The sequence below is a fragment of the Myxocyprinus asiaticus genome, chromosome 9 (assembly GCF_019703515.2).
Source record: "Myxocyprinus asiaticus isolate MX2 ecotype Aquarium Trade chromosome 9, UBuf_Myxa_2, whole genome shotgun sequence".
In the NCBI taxonomy this organism is placed as follows: Eukaryota; Metazoa; Chordata; class Actinopteri; order Cypriniformes; family Catostomidae; genus Myxocyprinus; species Myxocyprinus asiaticus.
Window position 1 is genome coordinate 14400215 of NC_059352.1, and position 23903 is coordinate 14424117.

Sequence of the window (23903 nt, forward strand, 5' to 3'; positions counted from 1 at the left end):
AAACACCTCAAATGCATCCTGCTTTAATCAGGTATACTACCCAATCTCTTCTCCCTTCATTCGTTCCATGTAGGAGCTGCAACAACATCCTTCCAAAAAGGCTTACCTGACCTCAAATTAAAGCTCTCAGAAGGTGGTCCTTCGAAACCTTCCACTCTTATATCAGAACAGACCTGGCACACATTAGACAAGCTCACAAAAATCTTATCGCTTCCCAATAAATCAGTTACACAGCATTTTGAACATTTTGAACCCACTGGTGCGTACTATGTTTCTCTCGAATTGCAGTGAGGGCCCTGAATCGTGGCTAGGGCTTTCCCATTCAAAAAGTCTGCCCCCCCCCCCTTTCGAATCGCAGTGTGAGCCCTCCCATTCGAATCATAGCTTGAATTTCATGTTCATTCAACTCATGGGCTCTCCTGTTCGAATTGCAGTTTGGCTTTCCCAATCAAAGGCAGCCGGGGGCCCCCATTCGAGTCACAGTGAGGGTTCTCCCCTTTTTGAAACATGTGAGCTACTATGTTCTATTTTTATCGTGGGCTCACCCGCTCGAATTGCAGTGTGGGCTCTCCTGATCGAACAAATTAGGTCCGGAGTCGGCCCTCAAACACAGCTGTGCCTCAAAACTAACTACTTTGCCAGCACTGGCCCACAGGACCGGTCACCCGACGAGCCCCTCTTGTCTCGATGGTTTGGGCCTCTTCATTAATTTCCGTCAAGGCCCAACATCCTAACAACTCGAGGGACTTCAATTCTCCGACTCAACACGCTCCAGCAGGAGACCTATTCTTTGGGTGTTTTACCAGTTTCTAGGTAATTCTTTCAGCTCATCTATCACCTTCCTCTTCTCTGTTCTGTCCCCCAGGCAGATCCTTGTATGAGGCTGCCTCTGCAAGTAGCATCGGCCTGGTGTTACCTGAGCATTTCTTCCCCCATGGTGCGCATCGGGTAGGGCCCAAATTGTTTGTTTGTTTTTCTTCAAATTTTTAAACATTTTTGGGGATCTTATTTCTGTCTATACAAATATTCAGCTCTCCATGTTATCCAAAGCTTGCTGTCCTTTAATCTTTTCTCCTTTTTGGGGGGAATCTAAGATCGTGCCTTCTCTCTTGTTCGAGCCCTTCTTCTCCTTGGACAGCAAGCCAAACACGTTTAGCATTATCATAATATTTACCTCTTCCTAGGATCAGGCAAGGAGGTAAACTCGTGAATTATTTTTTAACGGATGAACTAAGCATTATTCTTCTTGTCATTTCAGAATTCATAATAATAAAAACCTTCTATTTTCCCCCTTTTGCCCTATTCAATAAAAGGAATGGCTGCCATTACATTATATTATGAAAGTCTGTTTGCTTTCAAGCAGCCTACACTCTGGATGATTAATATTTGAGTTTGAGTAAAATTGCCTCATTATCCTACACTTCTTAAAACATTTACTCACAGTTAGACGTATCAACACATTCAATTTATTTCAATAAATATACACTATATCTACACATTTTAAATGCAAATAGGCAGTATATTTTTCAGGAGTAAAAATCAGTAGCTTTATAAATTAAAGAGTAACAGAACTTCAGTGAATAGTGTATTTAAACACTGTAAAATAAATCTTCTGCTGATAATACTGCCTTTATCATTTTCCTTAAAAAGTAAAAGCAGATTTTCTTTTTTGCAGCACTAGTAAACAATTGTGTTAAATGTACTTGTCCTCTTGAGTGTAAACGCTTTTCCTTTATAAAATATTTTATGGAGATGCAGCAACAAAAATAGACTGAAACCGTAGTTTTTAGAGCAATAAGTAAAAATATTTAACTGGAATAAACACTTACTGTAAAAATTACTCTCTCTTACAAGACTAACAACAATATAATGGAAAGGAGTAACAATGAATACTAAAGAACAGTGACAACAACATGAATGTCTATGTGCCAAAATAGTCAAACTAAAAGTGCTTGTGTTCTTTATGACATTTTTATTTTTTATTTTTTATAAATATTTGTCAGTGTTCTCTTTTAAAAGTCCATTAAAAAGAGCAACTGACCATGTTTGTCATTGGGTTCTAAATGAAATAGAGGGGATTTCAACACTTTGTGTCTTCAACATCTTTTTTTCATCTGTGCGTTCTTAAATCCATGAGTTGTTTTACATTCTGACAAACAGTTTTTGATGTATAAAATGACATGACCCTGCTGTCCACTTCAGTACAAAATATGTCAAACTTGATCAGTGAAAAATATATTTTTCACTACTGTTTTTTTCATGAATGAGTATTTTAAGGGGAGTTGTAAGTACTCTCAAAATGGCAGAGGGCGGATCAAATACCTCCACCTGACCTCTGCAGTTAAAAAAAACAAAGCTGTGTAATACATTCCAGTTTCAACAGACATGTTCTTGGTCCCCCTGTAAGACATTCGGGCTCTTTCCCATGTTTACATCTCATAAACATAGTCCACAACTAAATGAAGGGAAGGAACAGTTTACTCTGTCTTCGTTTTGTTGCTCCTCAAGGATCTTAAGAGATAAGAAAATGAGTGAGTTTCAGCAAAAGAAGTGCAAAAAGTGGAGTGATTAAAACTGCATTGGGAATGAATAATTCCCAAAAGAAAACAAAACTGAGGTTAACTTCATTATGAGATTTAGCTTAAATTACAGTCTTGTGTACTAAATGGGTTTCTGTTTTTAACTGTCCTTTCCTTAATCTGAATCTCTCAGGCTTTCAAAAATGTCAGAAAATGGATATATGACTTATGTGATGGAAGTCTGGGTGATGCTCCTCTGGCTGCTGGTGCTTTTGATGACATAGGTGGAGCAGTTGCTCTTGCGCGAGTCGTGTTCCTGATCACAACGACACTGTGAGGACTTCAGATACAGTGAGGAACAACACAGCAGGCTCTGCTTCAGGTCGTGGAATAGATGTCCAGCGAAAAACATGTAGATCCAGGGGTTACAGCAGCTGTTCAGGCTAGCCAGTAACATGGAGATGATAAAGGGCATGGCTGCAAGGGAGAAGAAGAGAATATCTTAAATTAATCAATGTACAGTACTTGAGCAGAATGAACAACAATTTCAATAGAATCAGAATCAGAATCAGCTTTATTGTCAAGTATGCTTACACATACAAGGAGCTTCCAGTGTACAACAATACAAAAACAATACAAAAACAGCAGCAAGACATAGATAATAATAAAAAATAAAAGATAGTTATAAACATACATACATACACACACAGACACACACATACACATATGTAGTGCAATCTAATACAAATCTGTTATCTGTTATGTACAGTGCAAATACAAATCTGTTATGTACAGTGCAAATGTTTTTTTGTTTTTTTTTTCAGAGGAATGAAATGGCAGAAGAGGTTGGATGTGTTGGATAAATATAAAAAAAAGACTAAACTGTGTATTGCACATAGTTATTGTTCAATGGGGCAATTTAACTGTTCATGAGATGGATAGCCTGAGGGAAAAAACTGTTCCTGTGACTGACGGTTCTGGTGCTCAGAGCTCTGAATCGTCAGCCAGAAGGCAACAGTTCAAAAAGGTAGTGGGCAGGGTGAGTGGGGTCCAGAGTGATTTTTCCAGCCTTTTTCCTCACTCTGGAAGTGGATAGTTCTTGAAGGGGGGGCAGGGGGCAACCAATAATCCTCTCAGCAGTCCGAATTGTCCTTTGTAGTCTTCTGATGTCTGATTTCGTAGCTGAACCAAACCAGACAGTTATTGAAGTGCAGAGGACAGACTCAATGACCGCTGAGTAGAACTATCAGCAGCGCCTGTGGCAGGTTGAACTTCCTCAGCTGGCGAAGGAAGTACAACCTCTGCTGGGCCTTTTTCACAATGGAGTCAATGTGTGTCTCCCACTTCAGGTCCTGTGAGATGGTAGTGCCCAGGAGCCTGAATGACTCCACTGCTGCCACAGTGCTGTTTAGAATGGTGAGGGAGGTCAGTGTTGGGGTGTTCCTCCTAAAGTCCACAATCATCTCCACTGTTTTGAGCGTGTTCAGCTCAAGGTTGTTTTGACTGCACCAGACAGCCATCTGTTCAACCTCCCTTCTGTATGCAGACTCATCGTCATCTCGGATGAGGCCGATGACAGTGGTGTTGTCTGCAAACTTCAGGAGCTTGACAGAGGTGTCCTTGGCGATGCAGTCATTGGTGTAGAGGGAGAAGAGTAGTGGAGAGAGCACACATCCCTGGGGGGCACCAGTGCTGATTGTACAGATGCTGGAAGTGAGTTTCCTCTGTCTCACAAGCTGCTGCCTGTCCGTCAGAAAGCTGGTAATCCACTGACAGATTTGGTGTAATTTATTCTGGAATATAGCTGGGATGATGGTGTTGAAAGCCAAACTGAAGTCCACAAAAAGGATCCTTGCATATGTCCCTGGTCTGTCCAGATGTTGCAGGATATGATGCAATCCCATGTTGACTGCATCGTCCATAGACCTGTTTGCTCAATAGCCACATTATACTGTATTTAGTCTCAGCCCTAGACCACCCACAGTCTGTTTTCTCACCGTCTGATGCATATTGTGCTAAACTAGTTAGTTATTTCTCAATCTGGCAAATTTAATCTGATTAGCTGACTTCACGCACCTTCTCAGTTTATCAGTCTGCCTCGAAACAAAGTTGTGTTGAAACAACCAGTACTATTGAGAATGAAAAACAAATTCAATGGATTTGCAAGAAAAGTGGCATCAAATATTTTAAAGATATTCAGAGTTTAGGAGCAACTTAATGGCTGCAGAATATTTATGCTGATATTTGCAGTTATTCAACATTATTTGAATAGGCTGGTGTCCTGTCTTTAAACTTCACACTGAGCAAAAATATCAGTCCCTCATATCTGATAATAATATGTCTTGATTCTGAATGAATAACTACAATCTGGGAAAGATGATACACATGATTTCTCTTGTCAGTCATTACATGCTTATTCAACTGTTGTTTGCCAATGTAGTACTTTATTTTGGCTTAAGCATCTTGATAAGGGCCCTTCACCACTCTGATGTTTATCTTGGAAGTGCAGAAAGGCAAAAATTGGGAAGTCTTCATGTTAATCAGCACAAGGCCCTAAGCATAGACAGGTTTTCATTCGTTCCTTCCAAAATATGTCAGGATCTCTATACATGGTGATCAAAGTGAATTGGTGTCACATCCAAAGCATTTTTGTCACATTACTTTTATCATAACAAAAACAGTGTGTTGTAATCAGTAGAATCTGTATTGTCTTTGAGTTGTCCCCAGTATATTTAAGAACTTGAACAGCAAACAGATTAATTAGAATAAACAGCAAATCATAATTTTAGTTCATAACAATGTTGAAAGATCTACTAAGCAAGAGAGTACAAGATGATTGACTTTGGTAAATTGGTTTTACTCCTGTTTACATTAAAGCAATAAGCCACTGAACTGTACTACATTGATTTCACCATGGCTAAGGGTTGTTCTGAGGCACGACACAAAGTGGAAAATCAACTTATACATGGTAAATTCATGTAATGCACACCCTCGAGTGGCTAACTGCCTTTGATAAAAAACAATCCATAATAATATTTAACTATTAAATAATAATTAGAGCTGTCAGAATTAACGCATTAACGCATGTGATTAAATAAAAAAGTTTAACACGTTAATTTTTCTTAATCGTGATTAATGCATTGACTTTTATGCAGCAAAAACACTTGTTGGAAGGGCGGAAGCTTTATGATGTGTCCACCCAGAGTCATTACACTGACGTACACACCACACTCACACACAACATCGCTTCCGTGTCAGTGATCAACTGATGGGGAAAGGAGCTCTTAATGCTATTTGATGTACAATGCCCAGAATGGAGTTGTGATAGAAATTAAGTATTTTTCAGCCTATGTGAGGCATGATGTGTTTACCACTGAAGCACGCCAAGTCTTAACCATCACCGAAATGCAGAATGAGATGTTTCTGTCTGCAAGCGCTTTTCATGGGGAGTTAAAAGCGATGCTGACATTGATGCCCTGATGCGAATCATGAACGTGGCTTCATGATTCATAATGTAAGAAAGCCGATAGCCATAGTCTGCTGGCAGATTAATATTTGAGAGGATGAGAGTTTAACAGGTTTAATGCTCATTGCAATGAAAATGCAACCTACGGGGAGACTAGTTGTTTTAATTAGTCAACCTCCCAATTAGACTTTTGGACATGTTTAATGTTTCTTGAATTGGTGCTATTTTAGTGCATTTATTTTTTTATACAGTGGAAGGCTTTGTTTGAAAACTGTTAATAACGCATTATTTTGTTACATGTTGTTTTGTTTTCTTTCATAAGAAGGAAATAAATGAATTTTGAATTTTGTCAAATTTCGAAAAATCTCGAAATCTTTGATTAATCACGATTAACTACAAAAAATTACGCGATTAATCATGATGAAAAAAATTATTTACTGACAGCACTAATAATAATATAATAATATTACTTGAATAATACAAAATTTTTATAATTTATTAACATTTATTTGCAGTTACTATTTATATAAGTAATAATAATAATAATAATCTGAATAAACAATTCTTTCACAGATTAAAATAGTTAATTATCCTAACTGTTGGCTGTTTACAGTTGACAAGCAACATAGATATATATCGACAGTATTTTTGGTATAATGTTGATTATCACAAATTAATATGGTCTCTCCTTTTCTAAAAAAAAGAAGAAGAAGCAAAAATCAAGGTTACAGTTAGGCTCATGATACTCTGTGATACTCACAGTTTCAGAAGCACAGTATAGCAACAAGACGTAAACAATATGTGTGTTTACATGATTTTAGGCTACATCTACATTAATCTGGATACATATGAAAACAGTGTTTTCGTTTGTTTCTGAAACGCTCTCTGTCCACACTGCCGTTTTCAAGCGTTTTCCAAAAGTTGCCAATCCACAATGAAACGTATTAAAACGCTTAAATCCCCTTACTGCACAAGCTATAAATTGCCATTGCACGTACGGTCTGAAACGCAATTGGCCTTGTGTTCTGTCAACGGACACCAATTTGAGGAAACTTCCCGTCGCTTTTAAAGGAATGCAATGTGAAGGTTGTACAAAGTAACATGTATCTTTACCAACGCTATCAAAGTGAATAACTGCTGGCTGTCATTTTGACTATTTTGGGTTGAATGGACACATGACTGTGTCACATGACAACATATACGTCATCGTTTTCGGATATCTCTGTCTTAGTGATGGGAAGATCGGATCATTTCACTGACTAGAATCTTTGAGTCTCGTTCAGCAAAATGAACGAAACTTTATTCAAGTCATTTCGTTCATTTGAGCAGAATGAAATTAAAATGTTACATTTTCAATAGCCAAATCCCCCCAACACGTCTACTTACGCAAACTTTGATTATAGTCCCAATAAGAAAAAATTGACAATGCAGCCAAGGACAAATTATGAGAAACAGAAAGATTAGTTCACCTCTGGAATCTTCTTGTCCGAGTCGTTCGTTCTTTTGTAACTGCTTATCGTATACGGCTGTCACGTGACATAAGAACGAACGACTCGGACCAGAAGACTCGAGAGGTGAACTAATCATTTCTGTTTCCTGTACAGCACCTATGCGGTTTTCACGTAACAAACGAACGGAGATTACGCAATGCACATGCACGGCCAACACAAAATGAACGGATCACTCTCTGAGACTACTCGTTCTTCTGAGTCACATAAAAGATTCACTCTTCGATCACTACTCTGTCTTCCCTGTCCACACTACAATGCGAAGGCAGCGTTTTCAAATGTATTCACATGGGAGAGTGTTTTCAAAAAGCATTTTCGCTGACAAAAGCGCCATCTCAATGTGGACGGAAGGCCAAACGTAGAGAAAACAATGTGTCTTCAAATGAAAATGTGTTAGTGTGGACGTGACCTTAGTGTGATAAAATCGCTTACTAAAGTTTTTTGTTTAAAATTATATCTAATTTTACAACTTCACTGCCATGATGACATAACGCCATAAACCCTAACACCACCAGAAACATTTTTACAACTTTACAGCTCAAATAATACCCAAGTTTTAAAGAAAATAATTTATAAAAGTGCTTTTATAAAATTATAAGCTTCAAATTTCTGCCTTTAAACCCTCCAAAAAAATGTCCCCATTCACTTCCACCCTTGAACCCGGAATGTTCCTTTAACCTGTTGATGTGCATTTTTTAAACAGTCTTAAAATTCTCTAAACTGTAAGTGCAATTGTCACAACTCTTTTATGGGACATCACAACTCTATTGCATGTCTGCAAAATGTAGTAACTTACCCAACACATTTAATTCATGCTTAAAAACCTAGTTATTGTGTCAGTAAATTGGCCAATGCCACCAAAATGAAAAGAATTTTGTCATCATGTGAGCCGTACTGGTCAAAATGTTTAAATGTGTTTTTACCATGACATTCAACCCTGGAAATGTTTGTTATATACAAATTTCATTTTTGTTCTACTTTTTTGTTGACAATGACTGTTTACTGTTCTATACAAGAATGTCAGTTTTGTCTCGCTGAATGCTATTGTGTATCACACTGAGCTTTTCAGATACCGAAAAATGATATGCACATTTGTATATATACAGTAAATTTATTTTTGTAGCAATGTTACATGTAAACAGAAAATTCACATTTGCATGTCCATTTTTACAAATTTCTTACATATAAAGTCAAATATAGTGAACAGAAAATTGCCACAAAAGGACATCCATGCAAAAAAATAAATAAAAAAACACAACAATGAAAAAACCTGCAGTAGTTCTGTAAAAAAACTATAAATTGTACCTCCTCACAGTACGTAACACTACAAGTTCCCATCTTCTTGTTGGACATCCTGTCGCCATTGTTGGTCTCGCTAGAGATTTACCAGACATCACAAACATTCCATGTCATAGATATTTATGGAATATAAATGTATGTCTGACAGATTTTGATAATTGAATGGATCATTTTGCATGTGATGGCTCACACGATTAATCAACTCATCAGTTTTGATCAGCAAGCCATATGCATTTAGTTATTGTTCATATTGTAGACAACTACTTACTCTTTTGCACACATGTGCCAAAACACATGCAGTTTGCTTGAATAAGAAATTCAAATCTGGTATGAACAAGAAACTAACTGTTCAGAGATTTTAACTTATTGTTTTGAAAAAAAATATATATTCTAATTCGAGAATTGAGCCAAAACGATTGAAAAAAACTGTAATGTATGTAAATGTACATGGCTATGAAATAAATAAATTCTACATGAATAGAAAAATCCATTTGGATGAAAAAAGAAGAATCTGACACACAAGCCATGAACCAATTTAGCCTTTTCATAAAACCTTTCTGAAAATATGCTGCATTTTCTGCATTTTGAAAGAGTTAAAAGACTATGTTTCAGGAGTAGGAAAGCAGCCATCATGTTTAAATTTCATGGTGAATTTCTACACTGGTGCAGTCTGATTTATACTGGCTATAGCGCTGGTTTGGTGCTGGTAAAGCTAGTGGACTAGCATAACTATTTTGTTAACTAAATGATAAAGCTGGTTGACCAACATGATTCCCTCTGGTGAAGCTAGTTAACTGAGGAAATCTTGCAGGTTAAGCTAATAAAAAAATTAATTAAAAAAAGCTAGTGGGAAACAGCATCCAGAACAAACCATGAATTGGCTTTTCCACAGTACCGTATATTCTGTACAGTATATTCTACCAAAGGGCCAAACAGCAGAAGGTGAGAACAACTTCAAAACATAGTTATAGTATAAATATATTCATATAGTAAACTATGAAACCATACAGTCCTGTGCATTTGTGTGCCAATGAGGTCTGAACCTGTAGATTTAGGTATAATTTATTCCTTACATTAACAGCCATGAATATCATCCCAAAATATGAATTGCTGTAGGTAGTAAATGAGTATGTCCTACACTATCTTACACCATATTAGTATATCTTACACCACCTTACAATAACATACTGTACATTAGACACAAGATGCACTTGCGAAACCACTGACAGTGCAGTTTATTTAACCTACAGTACAGTAGACCTCAGGGAAGATTCCCAGTTTAATTTGACATGAATGTAAACAAGTTTGTGAGGCATACAGTCAGTTCAGTAGGTTGTAATGTCATTTGCATCATATGTCATTTCTAATTTTCACAACACATGATTTTTAAGATTTTTGGTCCACTGGAAATTCTGAATTGTTAAATTTCGTTCGTCAGCTGAATGAGGGAGGGAGGGAGTTTAGAGTCACATGGGGTAACCTCCTCGTGGTCGCTATAATGTGGTTCATTCTCGGTGGGGCGCGTGGTGAGTTGGGCACGGATGCCGCGGTGGATGGGGTGAAGCCTCCACATGCACTATGTCTCCGTGGCAATGCGCTCAACAAGCCACGTGATAAAATGCGCAGGTTGATGATCTCAGATGCAGAGGCAACTGGGATTCATCCTCCGCCACCCAGACTGAGGCGAATCACTACGCGACCACGAGGACTTAAAAGCGCACTGGGAATTGGGCATTCCAAATTGGGTGAAAAAGGAAAAAAGAAATGGCTGTGCACAAAACCATGCCGTGGTCAATAAATGAGATGCAGACGTTCCTCTCGTTAGTAGCCGAGGAGAAGATCCAACAAGAACTGGATGGGGCGACGCAAAACGAAAAAGTCTTTCAGGAAGTGTCTCAGCAGCTCTTGGCTGAACACAGCTACCACCAGACCTACCAACAGTGTAGGGAAAAGTTTAAAAACTTAAAAGTGACTACAGAATCATCAAGGACCACAACAGCCAGAGTGGTTCAAACAGAAGAAAGTGGAAGTGGTTCGACCAAATGGAGGCGAGCAATGGGAGGGAGAGTGCCCTGGACTCGGCCACGGCGTTGTTGGAGTCCACGATGGAGGATGGTACGTTTTGTTACGTTAACTCTATATTCTGCTTGAAAGCTTCACTTTATTTAGTTGACCACCTACTGGAAAGCTTGCTTCAAAAACAACCAGGCCAATTTAACTGTAACACTTGTGTAAAATCACCATGCAACTGCTTTATGCAGCACAATGAGCTAGTAACTAACAGCTTTATGGTCAGTAATGTTCTTGAGTTGTTGTTGCTAGTTTGTTTTGTGTCGCAGTAATTCGTGCAATACAAGCAAATTGTACAAACTTTCTGTTTCAGTTTCAGATGTGTTTGTGCTGCGTTTAAGATGATGTCACAGCAGTAGAGGCAGTGCAACTATGACGATCAGTCCATAATCCCACCCACGTTGAGGCTGCACTAAACTGCAGTGGAAAAGCAAGCTCAGAAAAGTAAAGTGGGCAGAGTCGAGTCGAGTCGAACCGTAACTTGCAGTGGAAAATTGCCATAAGGCCTGGAGGATCTTCAGAGAGTTCCACCAGTGTGGCATGTGATGAACCCCAAATAGTGCTTCAAGTATATTTTAATTTTTACAGTACAACCGATTTAACAAACTGTGCATTTATGCCTCACAGCCTCATTTTTATTCACATAAAATAATTGCTTCAACCCTGACTAGGTCAGTTAAAACAAGACCACCCAGTAGAAGGTCCATTTTCACTGATTTGTTTGGATCAGCAGGGCAAACAAAATCCTTTGAATTTTACTCCAGAACAAAAAGTTATTTAAATGAATGTTCTGTAAGGTACACATTGATTAACTAAGGTCGAAATAGGTTGAAAAGAACTTGATTATTAATGTAATTTGCATTTGTGTGCTCTGCCATTTCAAATGCCAAGATTAAAAATTGGAAATTTCCACTTTTGATCCTTTAGTCTCTCAGAGAAGAGGAAATTGAATTTAGAAATAAAGGAGTCAGCTTCAAATACAACTGGAGCTTCAGTCATCATTGATTTGCTCCTTGATGTACAGTATTATTTGTGCTGAGTATTATACACAATATTTGTGCTGAACTCACAGGCAAAAGTGAAAACCAGACAAGCACATCTCTGACTGCTCTGTAGCATTGGAAGTTTGATTAATCTAAAGAGAGAGAAAGTTAGAGAATATTCTTTAATATGTGATTCTTGAGAGCTCTTAAAAATGGTTTCTGGGCTGCAAAAGTCACAGTTTTTTTTTTTAAAGTTCCTGTAGCTCCATTGTTAGAGGATGACCCTAGCAATGCCAATGTCATGGGTTCGATCCCTAGAGAACAAAAATACAGAGAAATTTGTACCTTGAATGCACTGTACTGTAAGTCACTTTGGAAAGTATTTGTCAATAGTCTCTACTCTAGAGTACAAAGAGTTCTTACAGGCCTGCTGGAAAATGTCATCCAATTTACCATTTACTACATTTTCATTGGGTTAAATTACTATTATGAAGGTCCTTAAAATATCTTTATAGAATTAGAGATGGAAGGTCCCTGCAACTCACACCATGCAAGTCATTTTAGGAACCCTAGGTCAGTGAGTAATGTAATTTATCCAAATGTTGATCTTGAAATTCAGTATTTTCTTTTGCAAAGATTTCTACTTTTAAAAGGTGAAAGACTTGTCTGTTTTTTTCTCTCTCAAGCAACATTAGTCCCCTTACCTTACAGAAATTGATTTTTAAAAGCATCTAATTGCTGCTGGGCAAAATTGGTAAAATCTCTGAGTTTCAGTTAATTGACATTCTCTTTCAAACACAGAAAAGAACCCTTAAAACAATTCATTACTGTTAATTCCAAGACTATGTAATGTGTATTTTGCAGGGGTGGATTATGACTAGCAAGCGCCCCTGGCCAATTTTCTTTTAGGGCCCCCCCGGTCCAATTATCTTTCAAAGTTGAGATTCACGCAGTCAATTTTCATTGATTTAAGTCTCTTTTAATACCTACTCTTTTTAACAGTCAGATTAACTCAAACATACAGCAATGGTCATGGTAAAGAAACCGCTCAACCGAAACAGATTTACTGAACAGCCCCTGTTCTTAAAGAGACTCATACTCAAATGGCAGACCACGATCCGTGCCTGGACCCAGCAAAGGGTCAATACGGACCAAACAGCACCAAACTTAACGATACTGAAGTCAATAAATTTATTTCAGACAGCTTTCAAGCATGATTGACTGGGCGCAGTTTACCAAGTGCAGTGCAGCCTCTCTCTGACTGTGTCTTGTTTCGAAGGCTGCACACTAGGTAGGATGTGTCCTTTGAAGGCTGCAGTATACCAAGTGTCCTCCTTTGAACAAGCTTCATTTAAACGAGACTGCCTTCTTAGGACAAACGGAAACAGAACTTATCATGGTTGCTATGACAGTGCGCCACTCTGTAACAAGCCCGAGCGCTTTGAGTGAGAAGGGAACAAAGTCCCTTTGGAAGGGAATGTATGAGGTAAATTTTTGGAGAGTTTTAATGATGTAGAGAGAAAAGAAAATAGATTTTACAGGTGTACTTTTAGTCTATAATACTTTATTTTAATCATATATTACTATAATTATACATATTATATACTCTGCACCCGTCTACTGAGTTAATTCAACATGGGAATTAACATTACTTGCATTCGAACATCATATTTCGAGCAAATTGGCATCATTTTATTTAGACAAATGATGTTAATTTCCGTTGCAAAGAATTGTGGGCTGTGAGTGCCCACGAAGGATACACTTCATGCATCCTCCGTATTCCTGTGAAAGTCCTACTCGCTTTTCTGAAACGAGACAACCTCGATGATTTATGCGGCCAACAAATGCGACCTCTGGAGGACGCAGCCTTCGAAATGAGACACATCATTATAACTCTCCAAAAAAAAATTTTATCCCCTTTTTTCTCCCAATTTGGAATGCCCAATTCTCACTACTTAGTAGGTCCTCGTGGTGGCACGATTACTCACCTCAATCTGGGTGGCAGAGGACAAGTCTCAGTTGCCTCTGCTTCTGAGACAGTCAATCCGGGCATCTTATCACGTGGCTCGTTGTGCATGACACCGTGGAGACTCTTAGCATGTGGAGGCTGATGCTATTCTCCGTGATCCACGCACAACTTACCATGCGTCCCATTGAGAGCGAGAAACCCTAATCGCGACCATGAGGAGGTTACCCCATGTGACTCTACCCTCCTTAGCAACCGGGCCAATTTGGTTTCTTAGGAGACCTGGCTGGAGTCACTCAGCACGCCCTGGATTCTAACTCGTGACTCCAGGGGTGGTAGTCAGCGTCAATACTCACTGAGCTACCCAGGCCCCATTTCATCAAACACTTTAAATATAAAGAATTTAACAAATAGACTCCTACAGCATATGCATATGGGGTTTGGTAAAACTTGGCAAAAAGTTCAGGCAGTTCTGGCTCGTGCTGTTTTATCTTTTCTAACTCATCTGAATGATGAGGTGCATTCCATTCAGAAGTGACCATCCCCATTGTGAGAGCTTCAAAGGGTTGAAAGGTGTGGGGCTCAAAAATAGTGGTCATTATATTGTAAATTCTGTTTGCAATGACCCTACAGCCTGGCTACCATAATTATTCTCCCATTGAAAAGCCCTGTGAAGGCATCATGTAAGCCAAAATCCCCTAGAGTAGATTATATTAACAGAATTTTTAAATGATCTAAGAGTCTGTTTTTGAATGTTCATGATTTCAAACTTCAGAGGTCAAAACTTACACACAAGCCTCTTTCTTTCTTTCTTTTTCTTACTGAAAGACCTGTAAAAATGTCTAACTTCAAGCATATAAATCTATTTTAAACTTTCAGACAAGGTTTTGTCAAACCAACATTATAGTTTGTCTTTACAAACTTTACATTTCTTGGTCAGTACTTTTGTACCACACAAAATAAAATATCAATATCTTCTTTAGTATAATAAATGTTTTTGTTCGACAGCACTTCATTCAAAGCATAAAGCTTAACCATAAAAACTTTAAAGAGTGGCTCAAAAAAAAAAAAAAAGAATAATAATAATTCCCTGGGCACTAGCCCCACTGGCCCGGTCTGTAATACACCTATGGTATTTTGCTCAGTAACCTGATGGTTCTGATGAAACGCTTGAGCTTCTAAAACATTAGCTAAATTATCTCAATTATCTTCTTAACTAATTTTTTGGAACGCTTAAAAAGATTCTTTAGGGTTTCTGAAAGCTGTTGTTAGACTGACTGTGTATTGAGATATGTATGTTGAGAATGACACAGTATTGAATTTCAAGAGATTTCCCGGGGTTTTATATCCAGGTTACCCAAATCTGTGTTATAAGGTCATTGACATCACAGGAGTGAATTAATAATAACTATGACTCATTGACAGTCAGACGGAATCTTGATATGTTCTACACTCAGACGACACTAATTTGACATCACAGACATATTAATATCAGGCAAGAATTTTATTGCTAGTCTGAATGTCTTGTAGACTTACGTGGTAAGATTAAATCAATATGAGTGTGTGGGTTTGTTTTCTGTAGTTATTAAGAATGCACTATTGCATTTGCTTAGATGCACTAATTAGTAACTGAAAGAGTTCCTAAAAATATAAATATTTATCTGGATTTTCTCAGGAAAAAGAACATTTCAAACAATAATAAAGATAAAACATGTATCTTATAACTTTTTTCTAGTAGTAAGACAGTATTCTATATCATTTATGTCTGACTGAAATTAAACTATATACTGTAATCATTGATGTTACTGTTATGCTCTCATAGGGTTTACAAAAGATTTAGCAAAGAGCAGGTATTTTCTGATGGTAAAAAACCTGGGACATGTGTGAAACAACATTTACATAATTAGAAGAAAAACTAAAGCAAGGCTAAATGTTAATTTATCATATACAATACATAATAGCCTCCTCATCCCTCTATAATAGAAAAATGGTAACACTTTGCAGTAAGGTTCCATTCATTAACATTAGTTAATGAATTAGGTATCATGAACTAACAATGAACAACAGATTTTTTCAGCATTAATTCATCTTTGTTAATGATAGTTTATAAAAATACAATTGTTCATTGTTAGTTTATGTTAGCTCATAGTGCATTAAAGGAATAGTTCACCCAAAAGTGAACCTCCATGCGTGACCTTGCCAATGAGCTTATGTCACACAAGAGGTCATGAACTCACCCCTACCAGAGCTGGACAGAAGCGAAAATTTGTAGTTAAAAAGTATATAAGTATTGTCTTGTTTCTGAAAATGATCAATCATTTCAGTTCAGAAGAAGTTTATTTATCGACTGGAGTCATGTGGATTATTTTGATTCTGCCTAAATATGCATTTTGGACCATCATAATTGGTGGCCTTTTACTTGCATTGGTTGGAGATAGAAGCCTGGAATCCTCTTCTAAAATCGTAAATTCTGTTCTGATGAAGAAAGAAACTCTGATACATCTTGGATGGCCTGAAGGTGAGTAAATTATCAGCAAATTTTCATTTTGGATGAACTATTCCTTTAACTAATGTTAACATACAACTTTGATTTTATAAAATGTATCACTAAGGTATATGTTGAAATTAGCTGTAAAAGTATTTCCATTGTTAGTTAATGTTTACTAATGTTGTTAACTAATGTTAAAAAGTGGAACCTTATTTTAAAGTGTTACCGGAAAAAATAATAGTTCTATATTATAAGTTCTCATTTGTTGCATTGGGATGCAATGATGATGTCTCATACTGCAGAAGGTCATGATTTAAGCAGGGCAGCTCTGCTGCATATTGATGTTTCCCCAAGGCCAATCTGTATGGCTCTGACATGTACAAATTGTATAAGTAAAATGCCCATCACAGAAAACCTATGATGTAGGCTTTTTATCTTTTCTAAATAATTACAATAAATCAAAACATAAGGCTTCTCTCTGGAGAATTTTATTGTCCATCTCACATGGTTTTGAAAACTTATTAGGCTACTAAAATTTGTGTGCTGTGTAGGCCTAATCATATTTGCATTTCAAGAAAATATTATTGCCTATGGTAGCTGATTATGTGTCTGTCTGGTCGTGTACGATTTCTTGGGAGAGAAAAATCATCAAAAGGTAGGCTACATCACAAACGTTTGTCAAACGTTGCTTCAGTAGTGTGAAATAAGGCGATGTCTTGACAGTAAGTAGTCTGCTACCCTGACTGATGCATCCATCTATTACTGTATGTGATTTGATTAATGTAAACTTAATGTAAGGGGCCGTTCAGACCTAACGCTTTCTTGAAAAAAAGAAAAGAATAAAAGAAAAGCTAGACACAGCGCAACGAACAGAACGCAGGTGTCTCATGACGCGTTTTAAAAAGTTGAAATAATTTTTAACTTGACACGGTGTCAAAAAACAAAACAAAACAAAAACAAAAAAAAACAACAACAACAACAACAACAACAAAAAAAAAAAAAAAAAAAAGGCAGCGAGACACTGCACAACTGTGAAAGACTTCCGTCTAGAGCAATTGAAAAACAGCCGACGCAAAAACGCGTTCTGTGTGAACGGTTCCGTAACTGTTTAATTCACATGTCTCTATTATATTGCGGTCATATTGTTGGCACTTCTCTTTCAACAATTCATAGAACCTAACAAAGTGAAAATACACTGAAAAAAATAAAAAAATAAAAAAATAAAAAAGCTTTAAACTAAGAAACAAAACATGACATTTAGTAAATTATGAAGAAGAGTTGTTGTAGTGGGAAACTTTATGTAGTAACTGGCACCAAAATAGCTAATGAAAATACCTAATCTAACCTATAATTAATTAAAAGACAATTAAAACTTTCATCAGTAATGCCACTATTAAACTATATCAAAAAATCAGTCTAGCTAATAAGTAAACGCTTCAGCCGCTGCGGCTGACTTTACGCGCCATGAAGTTCGGACCATAATTTGTCAGACTGTGGTAATCAACGTACCTTCCCTTGGTGCTTCTGGATCCCAGGCTGACCACATCTGTACGAAGAAAAACGGAGTCCAGCACACTATATAAGCCAGCACAATCACAAAAGTCATTTTAACGGTGGTGATTTTGGCCTTGGAAATGAGTTTGACGCTGCTGACCCGGGCGAGCGCGTTGGCTTTCGATGCCTTAGTTGTGAGAGTGATACACTGGTCCCCCTTCGTTTTCCTTTTAAAGTTTTGCCATATTTTAAAGCTTATCAGTCCGTAGCAGCCACTCAGTATGGCCACTGGTATGATGTATATTGTCAGACTTATCCATGTAATGTAGGCTTTTGCTCCCCAAGGCTGCACGAAATCTCCCCAGCAATCGTAGACTCCATGACCAATCTCACGTAAGGAGAATATATAAACTTGTGGGACACTGAAAACTAAGCTTAGTGCCCAAGAAACAATCACATAACAGCGGTCCTTTCGCTTGTGTAAAGAACGAAGGGGCTGACAGATAGCAATACATCTGTCTATGGACATCAGCACGAGCATGTAAGTGGAGGCGAACATCCCGACCGTCTGAAGATATTTTACCAACCTGCAAAGGATGTCTGGCCCGTAGAAGCGAAAGGTGATGTCCCAAATGAGTTGAGGCAGAACCTGGAAGACAGCCACCACCAGGTCTGCAATGCTGAGGTGCTTCATGAAGTAATACATGCGCGACTGAGTGTGCTTGGCTGTGTAGATCGCAATAAGGACGCATAGGTTACCAGCAAGAGCCAAAAACAGCACCAAGGCCAGCACAGTAACTTCCACTTTGGCCACCTCTTCATTTCTCTTCAGGGGGTTCACTGTCTGGTTTACACCAAAGGTCTCATTGCCGACGCTGGAGTTTCTAGATGACTCGTTGAAGGTCCAAAAGTCTTGCTCCTTGAAGATCTCCTCCATGGTGCCAGCAAAGCGCACGTCTACCTCTCCATAAATTTATCAATCAACCTGCCAGCTTTCCTCGCGCATATTCAGACAGTTAATTTAATATAGCCTAACAGGTGCCACCCGAGAGATTTGGATACACTGGGTCCTTTACTGCTTGGTGGTGATCCCTCAGTTGCTTTCAAACTGTAGTGAAAAGTACATACACAACAGGCATGTTTTTTTATTTTATTTTATTTTATTTTTTTTTTTACCTCTAAATCCATCACATTCGTATTTTATACAGTAATGAGTTAAGTCAAACACAATATGCAATTATCCACCGATTGCAAATTTAAGATTATCAATACACTATTTATTCACAACTGATTTTTATTTTATTTTATTAAATGTTAAATATAAGTTTTAATGTGTTTGTATTCAGGTACTTACAATTATTATCCATTTTAGCAGGTCCTCCACTTGCTGTCCGTGTGGGTGTAAAGGAGAGTCCTAGAAGTGGAGAACCCTCCTTTGCTCTCACTCGGCTCGCACTGAATGGACCGCGTCACAATATCATCACTTATACATCTTCTCAATGGTTCTCCACTAAAAATTCCCCATGACGTCCACTAGGGGCCGTATGCGCTATTGCAAATCAGTATAACAGCCTGAATGGGTGAAATGGCATTACATGTTTTGCAGTGTGCTTTCTTGCGTGTTAACTGTCTTGTAATTAGTGAATACATTTTCTTTTTAAAGGTGTTCACCATTTAATAATGAAAATTAATTCAATGTTAAGGGGAACAAGTCAACATAATTAAAACAGGAAAATACAGCAGAATCAGGTGGAGGTATTCCCCTTGGAAAAAAGATGTTTATTTATAACACCCTCTCCTCTAAAATAATTGAGATTTATACAAAACCCCTATCTTCACACAAAATATAATTATATACAGTAGACCTATTACAGGTATAATGCTGTAGGCCTGTATATATGGAGTTAAATTTGTGCCACAATTCTGTGCGTATATTTTACTATAATTACTCAATATATTTTGAGCATGCAAAAAGTTATTCTGCATGCGTTTGAACTCAAACAAATCAGAATCAAATTTGTGCTCTAAATAAAGTTTGAAAGTGTGCTGATGTCAACATCTGCACAGAATTCTGACATTAATGTTACTCCTTTGTTTTGTGTGCAAGATCTCACTCTGCGTGCGCTCAGAACTTTAGACCGCTTGCTTGCTTTTCCACCAGTATTCTGACAAGTCCCGCCTCCTACGTCAGTATTGGCTATTAGGAGCTGTTAAGGAGTGCTCTGCAATTGCAGAGTTGGGGTAGCTACAGCAACCATGAACATGGTTCATGTTCAAGAGTTAACAAGCACAATGTTCAGTACACACTTTATATACTGTATAATGGAGTTATAATTACAAAATTTATTTACCCCGTGGATTATAAGCATACCAGGGATACTGTAAGGCTTAATTTATTGTAAGATTTACAAAATATATAGCCTGGGATCATGCAATACCAAGAAAATCTTTCCCAGTGTTTTATTTTTTTTATTATTTTTAATTTTTTTTTTGCACTAAAAATATTTGAGGGTTCAGAATACTGTACATTTAATTAACCCCAAACTATGACAGGTGACATAATTAGCCACTTTTCCTTTTCTACCATTTCTTCTCATTAATCAGTTTTGCCATAAGGGTTGTGGTAGAATGCATAAACTAAAAAACAAAACAAAACAAAAAAACAAACAAAAAAACAGCATACTGAACTTGCTTTACCACACTGCTTTGAAATGCAAACATAAACAGCTCTTCTGATCTAATATCAAGAATAGAATGGAATAGAATATGTTCATTTAGGCAATATTTATAATATTCATAATATTTATACAGGTGTGCTCAAAAGTTTGCATACCCTGGCAGAAATTGTGAAATTTTGGCATTGATTTTGAAAATATGACTGATCATGCAAAAAAAACTGTCTTTTATTTAAGGATAGTGATCATATGAAGCCATTTATTATCACATAATTGTTTGGCTCCTTTTTAAATCATAATGATAACAGAAATCACCCAAATGGCCCTGATCAAAAGTTTACATACCCTTGAATGTTTGGCCTTGTTACAAACACACAAGGTGACACACACAGGTTTAAATGGCAATTAAAGGTTAATTTCCCACACCAGTGGCTTTTTAAATTGCAATTAGTGTCTGTGTATAAATAGTCAATGAGTTTGTTAGCTCTCACGTGGATGCACTGAGCAGGCTAGATACTGAGCCATGGGGAGCAGAAATTAACTGCCAAAAGACCTGCGTAACAAGGTAATGGAACTTTATAAAGATGGAAAAGGATATAAAAAGATATCCAAAGCCTTGAAAATGCCAGTCAGTACTGTTCAATCACTTATTAAGAAGTGGAAAATTCGGGTATCTCTTGATACCAAGCCAAGGTCAGGTAGACCAAGAAAGATTTCAGCCACAACTGCCAGAAGAATTGTTCGGGATACAAAGAAAAACCCACAGGTAACCTCAGGAGAAATACAGGCTGCTCTGGAAAAAGACGGTATTGTTGTTTCAAGGAGCATAATACGATGATACTTGAACAAAAATGAGCTGCATGGTCGAGCTGCCAGAAAGAAGCCTTTACTGCGCCAATGCCACAAAAAAGCCCGATTACAATAGGCCCGACAACACCTTGACATGCCTCACAGCTTCTGGCACACTGTAATTTGGAGCGACGAGACCAAAATAGAGCTTTATGGTCACAACCATAAGCGGTATGTTTTGAGAGGGGTCAACAAGTTATACAGTGAAAAGAATACCATCCCCACTGTGAAGCATGGTGGTGGCTCACTGATGTTTTGGGGGTGTGTGAGCTCTAAAGGCACGGGGAATCTTGTGAAAATTGATGGCAAGATGAATGCAGCATGTTATCAGAAAATACTGGCAGACAATTTGCATTCTTCTGCACGAAAGCTGCGCATGGGACGCTCTTGGACTTTCCAGCACGACAATGACCCTAAGCACAAGGCCAAGTTGACCCTCCAGTGGTTACAACTGAAAAAGTTGAAGGTTCTGGAGTGGCCATCACAGTCTCCTGACCTTAATATCATCAAGCCACTCTGGGGAGATCTCAAACGTGCAGTTCATGCAAGATGACCAAAGACTTTGCATGACCTGGAGGCATTTTGCCAAGACGAATGGGCAGTTATACCACCTGCAAGAATTTGGGGCCTCGTAGACAACTATTACAAAAGACTGCACACTGTCATTGATGCTAAAGGGGGCAATACACAGTATTAAGAACTAAGGGTATGCAGACTTTTGAACAGGGGTCATTTCATTTTTTTCTTTGTTGCCATGTTTTGTTTTATGATTGTGCCATTCTCTTATAACCTACAGTTGAATATGAATTCCATAAGAAATAAAAGAAATGTGTTTTGCCTGCTCACTCATGTTTTCTTTAAAAATGGTACATATATTACCAATTCTCCAAGGGTATGCAAACTTTTGAGCACAACTGTAATACACAAGGCTTTTGTCACACCTGACATATACACACTAAAGAAGGTGGACAAAATAACATGTTTATTAAAGAAAATAATATTTCATGTAATAATAACAACAAGAAGAATGTTCAGTGTTGCTAATCCATGGCAGACTATAATCTGGTCACACCTATTTTAATAAACTGCTCTCTCAGAATATCCTAGCTAACGTGGCCAAGGTAGTAGCTATGCAAGTTTAACTTGAAAACCTAGACAGCTAGCCAAGAGAAACAAATACTATTGTAGACCTAACTAAGAAGACAGCTAGCCATACAGTTAGCTAGCTAGTAAGCCTATTGGAATTGTACAGACTAAAAAATAAAAAATAATATATATATATATATATATATATATATATATATATATATATATATATATATATATATATATTTTTTTTTTTTATCATAAAGGGTTAAATAAAACAGTTAAGTCAACAAAAGAGCTACTAACTTACTTAAGCTTAATTAATGATCCTCCTCTTCTCTTCCTTCTGTTTTGATTAGCAGTATGATTGGTGATATAACCAGCCAATCAAAATTTACCCCCTCATCTCTGGTTGGCTGAAATTATAGCTCATTGTAACACTGTGACCCTGTTGAGCAAGCTAGCAGTCAAAGCTATGAACACACTCAGAGTGGGTAAGAGGAGAGTGCGAGTGAGATCTTTCACTCGTAAAAAATAATGGAGTTCAGAAATTCTAGAATTCTATGCAAATTCACTTCCAAATAAACTTTATTCAAGCACAACATTGGTTTTTAGTTTGCTTAAAAGGAATTCATCTTTGCAAGAAGACATATTGCTTTACAGAACTGAGTTCACACACATGCAAAGTACCTTTTTGTGCACTCAAAATATAATCTCGTGCACTCAGAATTGTTGCACAAATATAACTCCATATACACTCATTGAGCACTTTATTAGGAACACTATGCATTCTGAGATGCTATTCTGCTCACTACAATTGTACAGAGTGGTTATCTGAGTTACCGTAGCCGTTTTTTGTTTTTGGCACCATTCTGAGTAAACTTTAAAGACTGATGTGCATGTAAATCCCAGGAGATCAGCAGTTATAGAAATACTCAAACCAGCCCGTCTGGCACAAACAATCATGCCACAGTCGAAATCACTGAGATAAAATGTTTTCCCTAATCTGATGGTTGATGTGAACATTAACAGAAGTTCCTAACCCGTATCTGAATTATTTTATGTATTGCACTGCTACCACACAATTGACTGTTTAGATAATCGCATGAATATGTAGATGTACAGGTGTTCCTAATAAAGTGCTCAGTGAGTGTATAATGCCAACTCAACAGCTTAATCTAACCAAAATGCATCTCATGGTTCTACATGAGAGAGTCCCTGATGCATGAGGTCTAATGGTGTTTTAGTAATCAAACACTTAACAGGAATCACTTAATGGTACGTCAAACAAAGGTAAATATTGTGGTACATCAGGTTGGTTCAAAGTCGACCCTACCAGCCTCTGCAAACCAAGTTACTTCTGATTGTTTACAATAGTTGTCCTTTCATGGTCCATTGCTACCTAGTCGATGGCCATTTGTGAGTTTATGTGCCTGTGTTCTATCAACTTAATCATAATAATATACAGAACATGTATCAAGAGCTTCATTCATCACTGTT

General features: G+C 37.6%; 1 protein-coding gene across 2 annotated transcripts; it reads right to left on the reverse strand.

Annotated features, from left to right (window-relative positions):
- Positions 1-1454: 1454 nt before the first annotated feature.
- LOC127446561 (isotocin receptor) lies at positions 1455-19233 on the reverse strand. 2 transcript variants are annotated; one of them, XM_051707574.1, is made up of 4 exons: positions 19148-19233; positions 17809-18901; positions 2746-2996; positions 1455-2511 (listed from the first exon to the last, which is right to left on the reverse strand). In XM_051707574.1, the coding sequence occupies exons 2-3, from the start codon at positions 18728-18730 to the stop codon at positions 2746-2748; spliced, it is 1173 nt and encodes a 390-aa protein (XP_051563534.1). In that variant the 5' UTR covers positions 18731-18901; positions 19148-19233; the 3' UTR covers positions 1455-2511. The 2 variants fall into 2 exon arrangements, with proteins under 2 accessions (XP_051563534.1, XP_051563533.1); XM_051707573.1 differs by having other exon boundaries at positions 1455-2996.
- Between the last annotated feature and the right edge of the window lie 4670 nt (positions 19234-23903).

Bases quoted from the DNA above. Each gene is read 5' to 3' on its own strand.
- LOC127446561 (XM_051707574.1), bottom strand. From the start codon at position 18,730: ATGGAGGAGATCTTCAAGGAGCAAGACTTTTGGACCTTCAACGAGTCA. The intron at 2,997-17,808 runs GTACGTTGATTA...TCTCCCTTGCAG, and splicing joins TCCAGAAGCACCAAGGGAAG to CCATGCCCTTTATCATCTCC.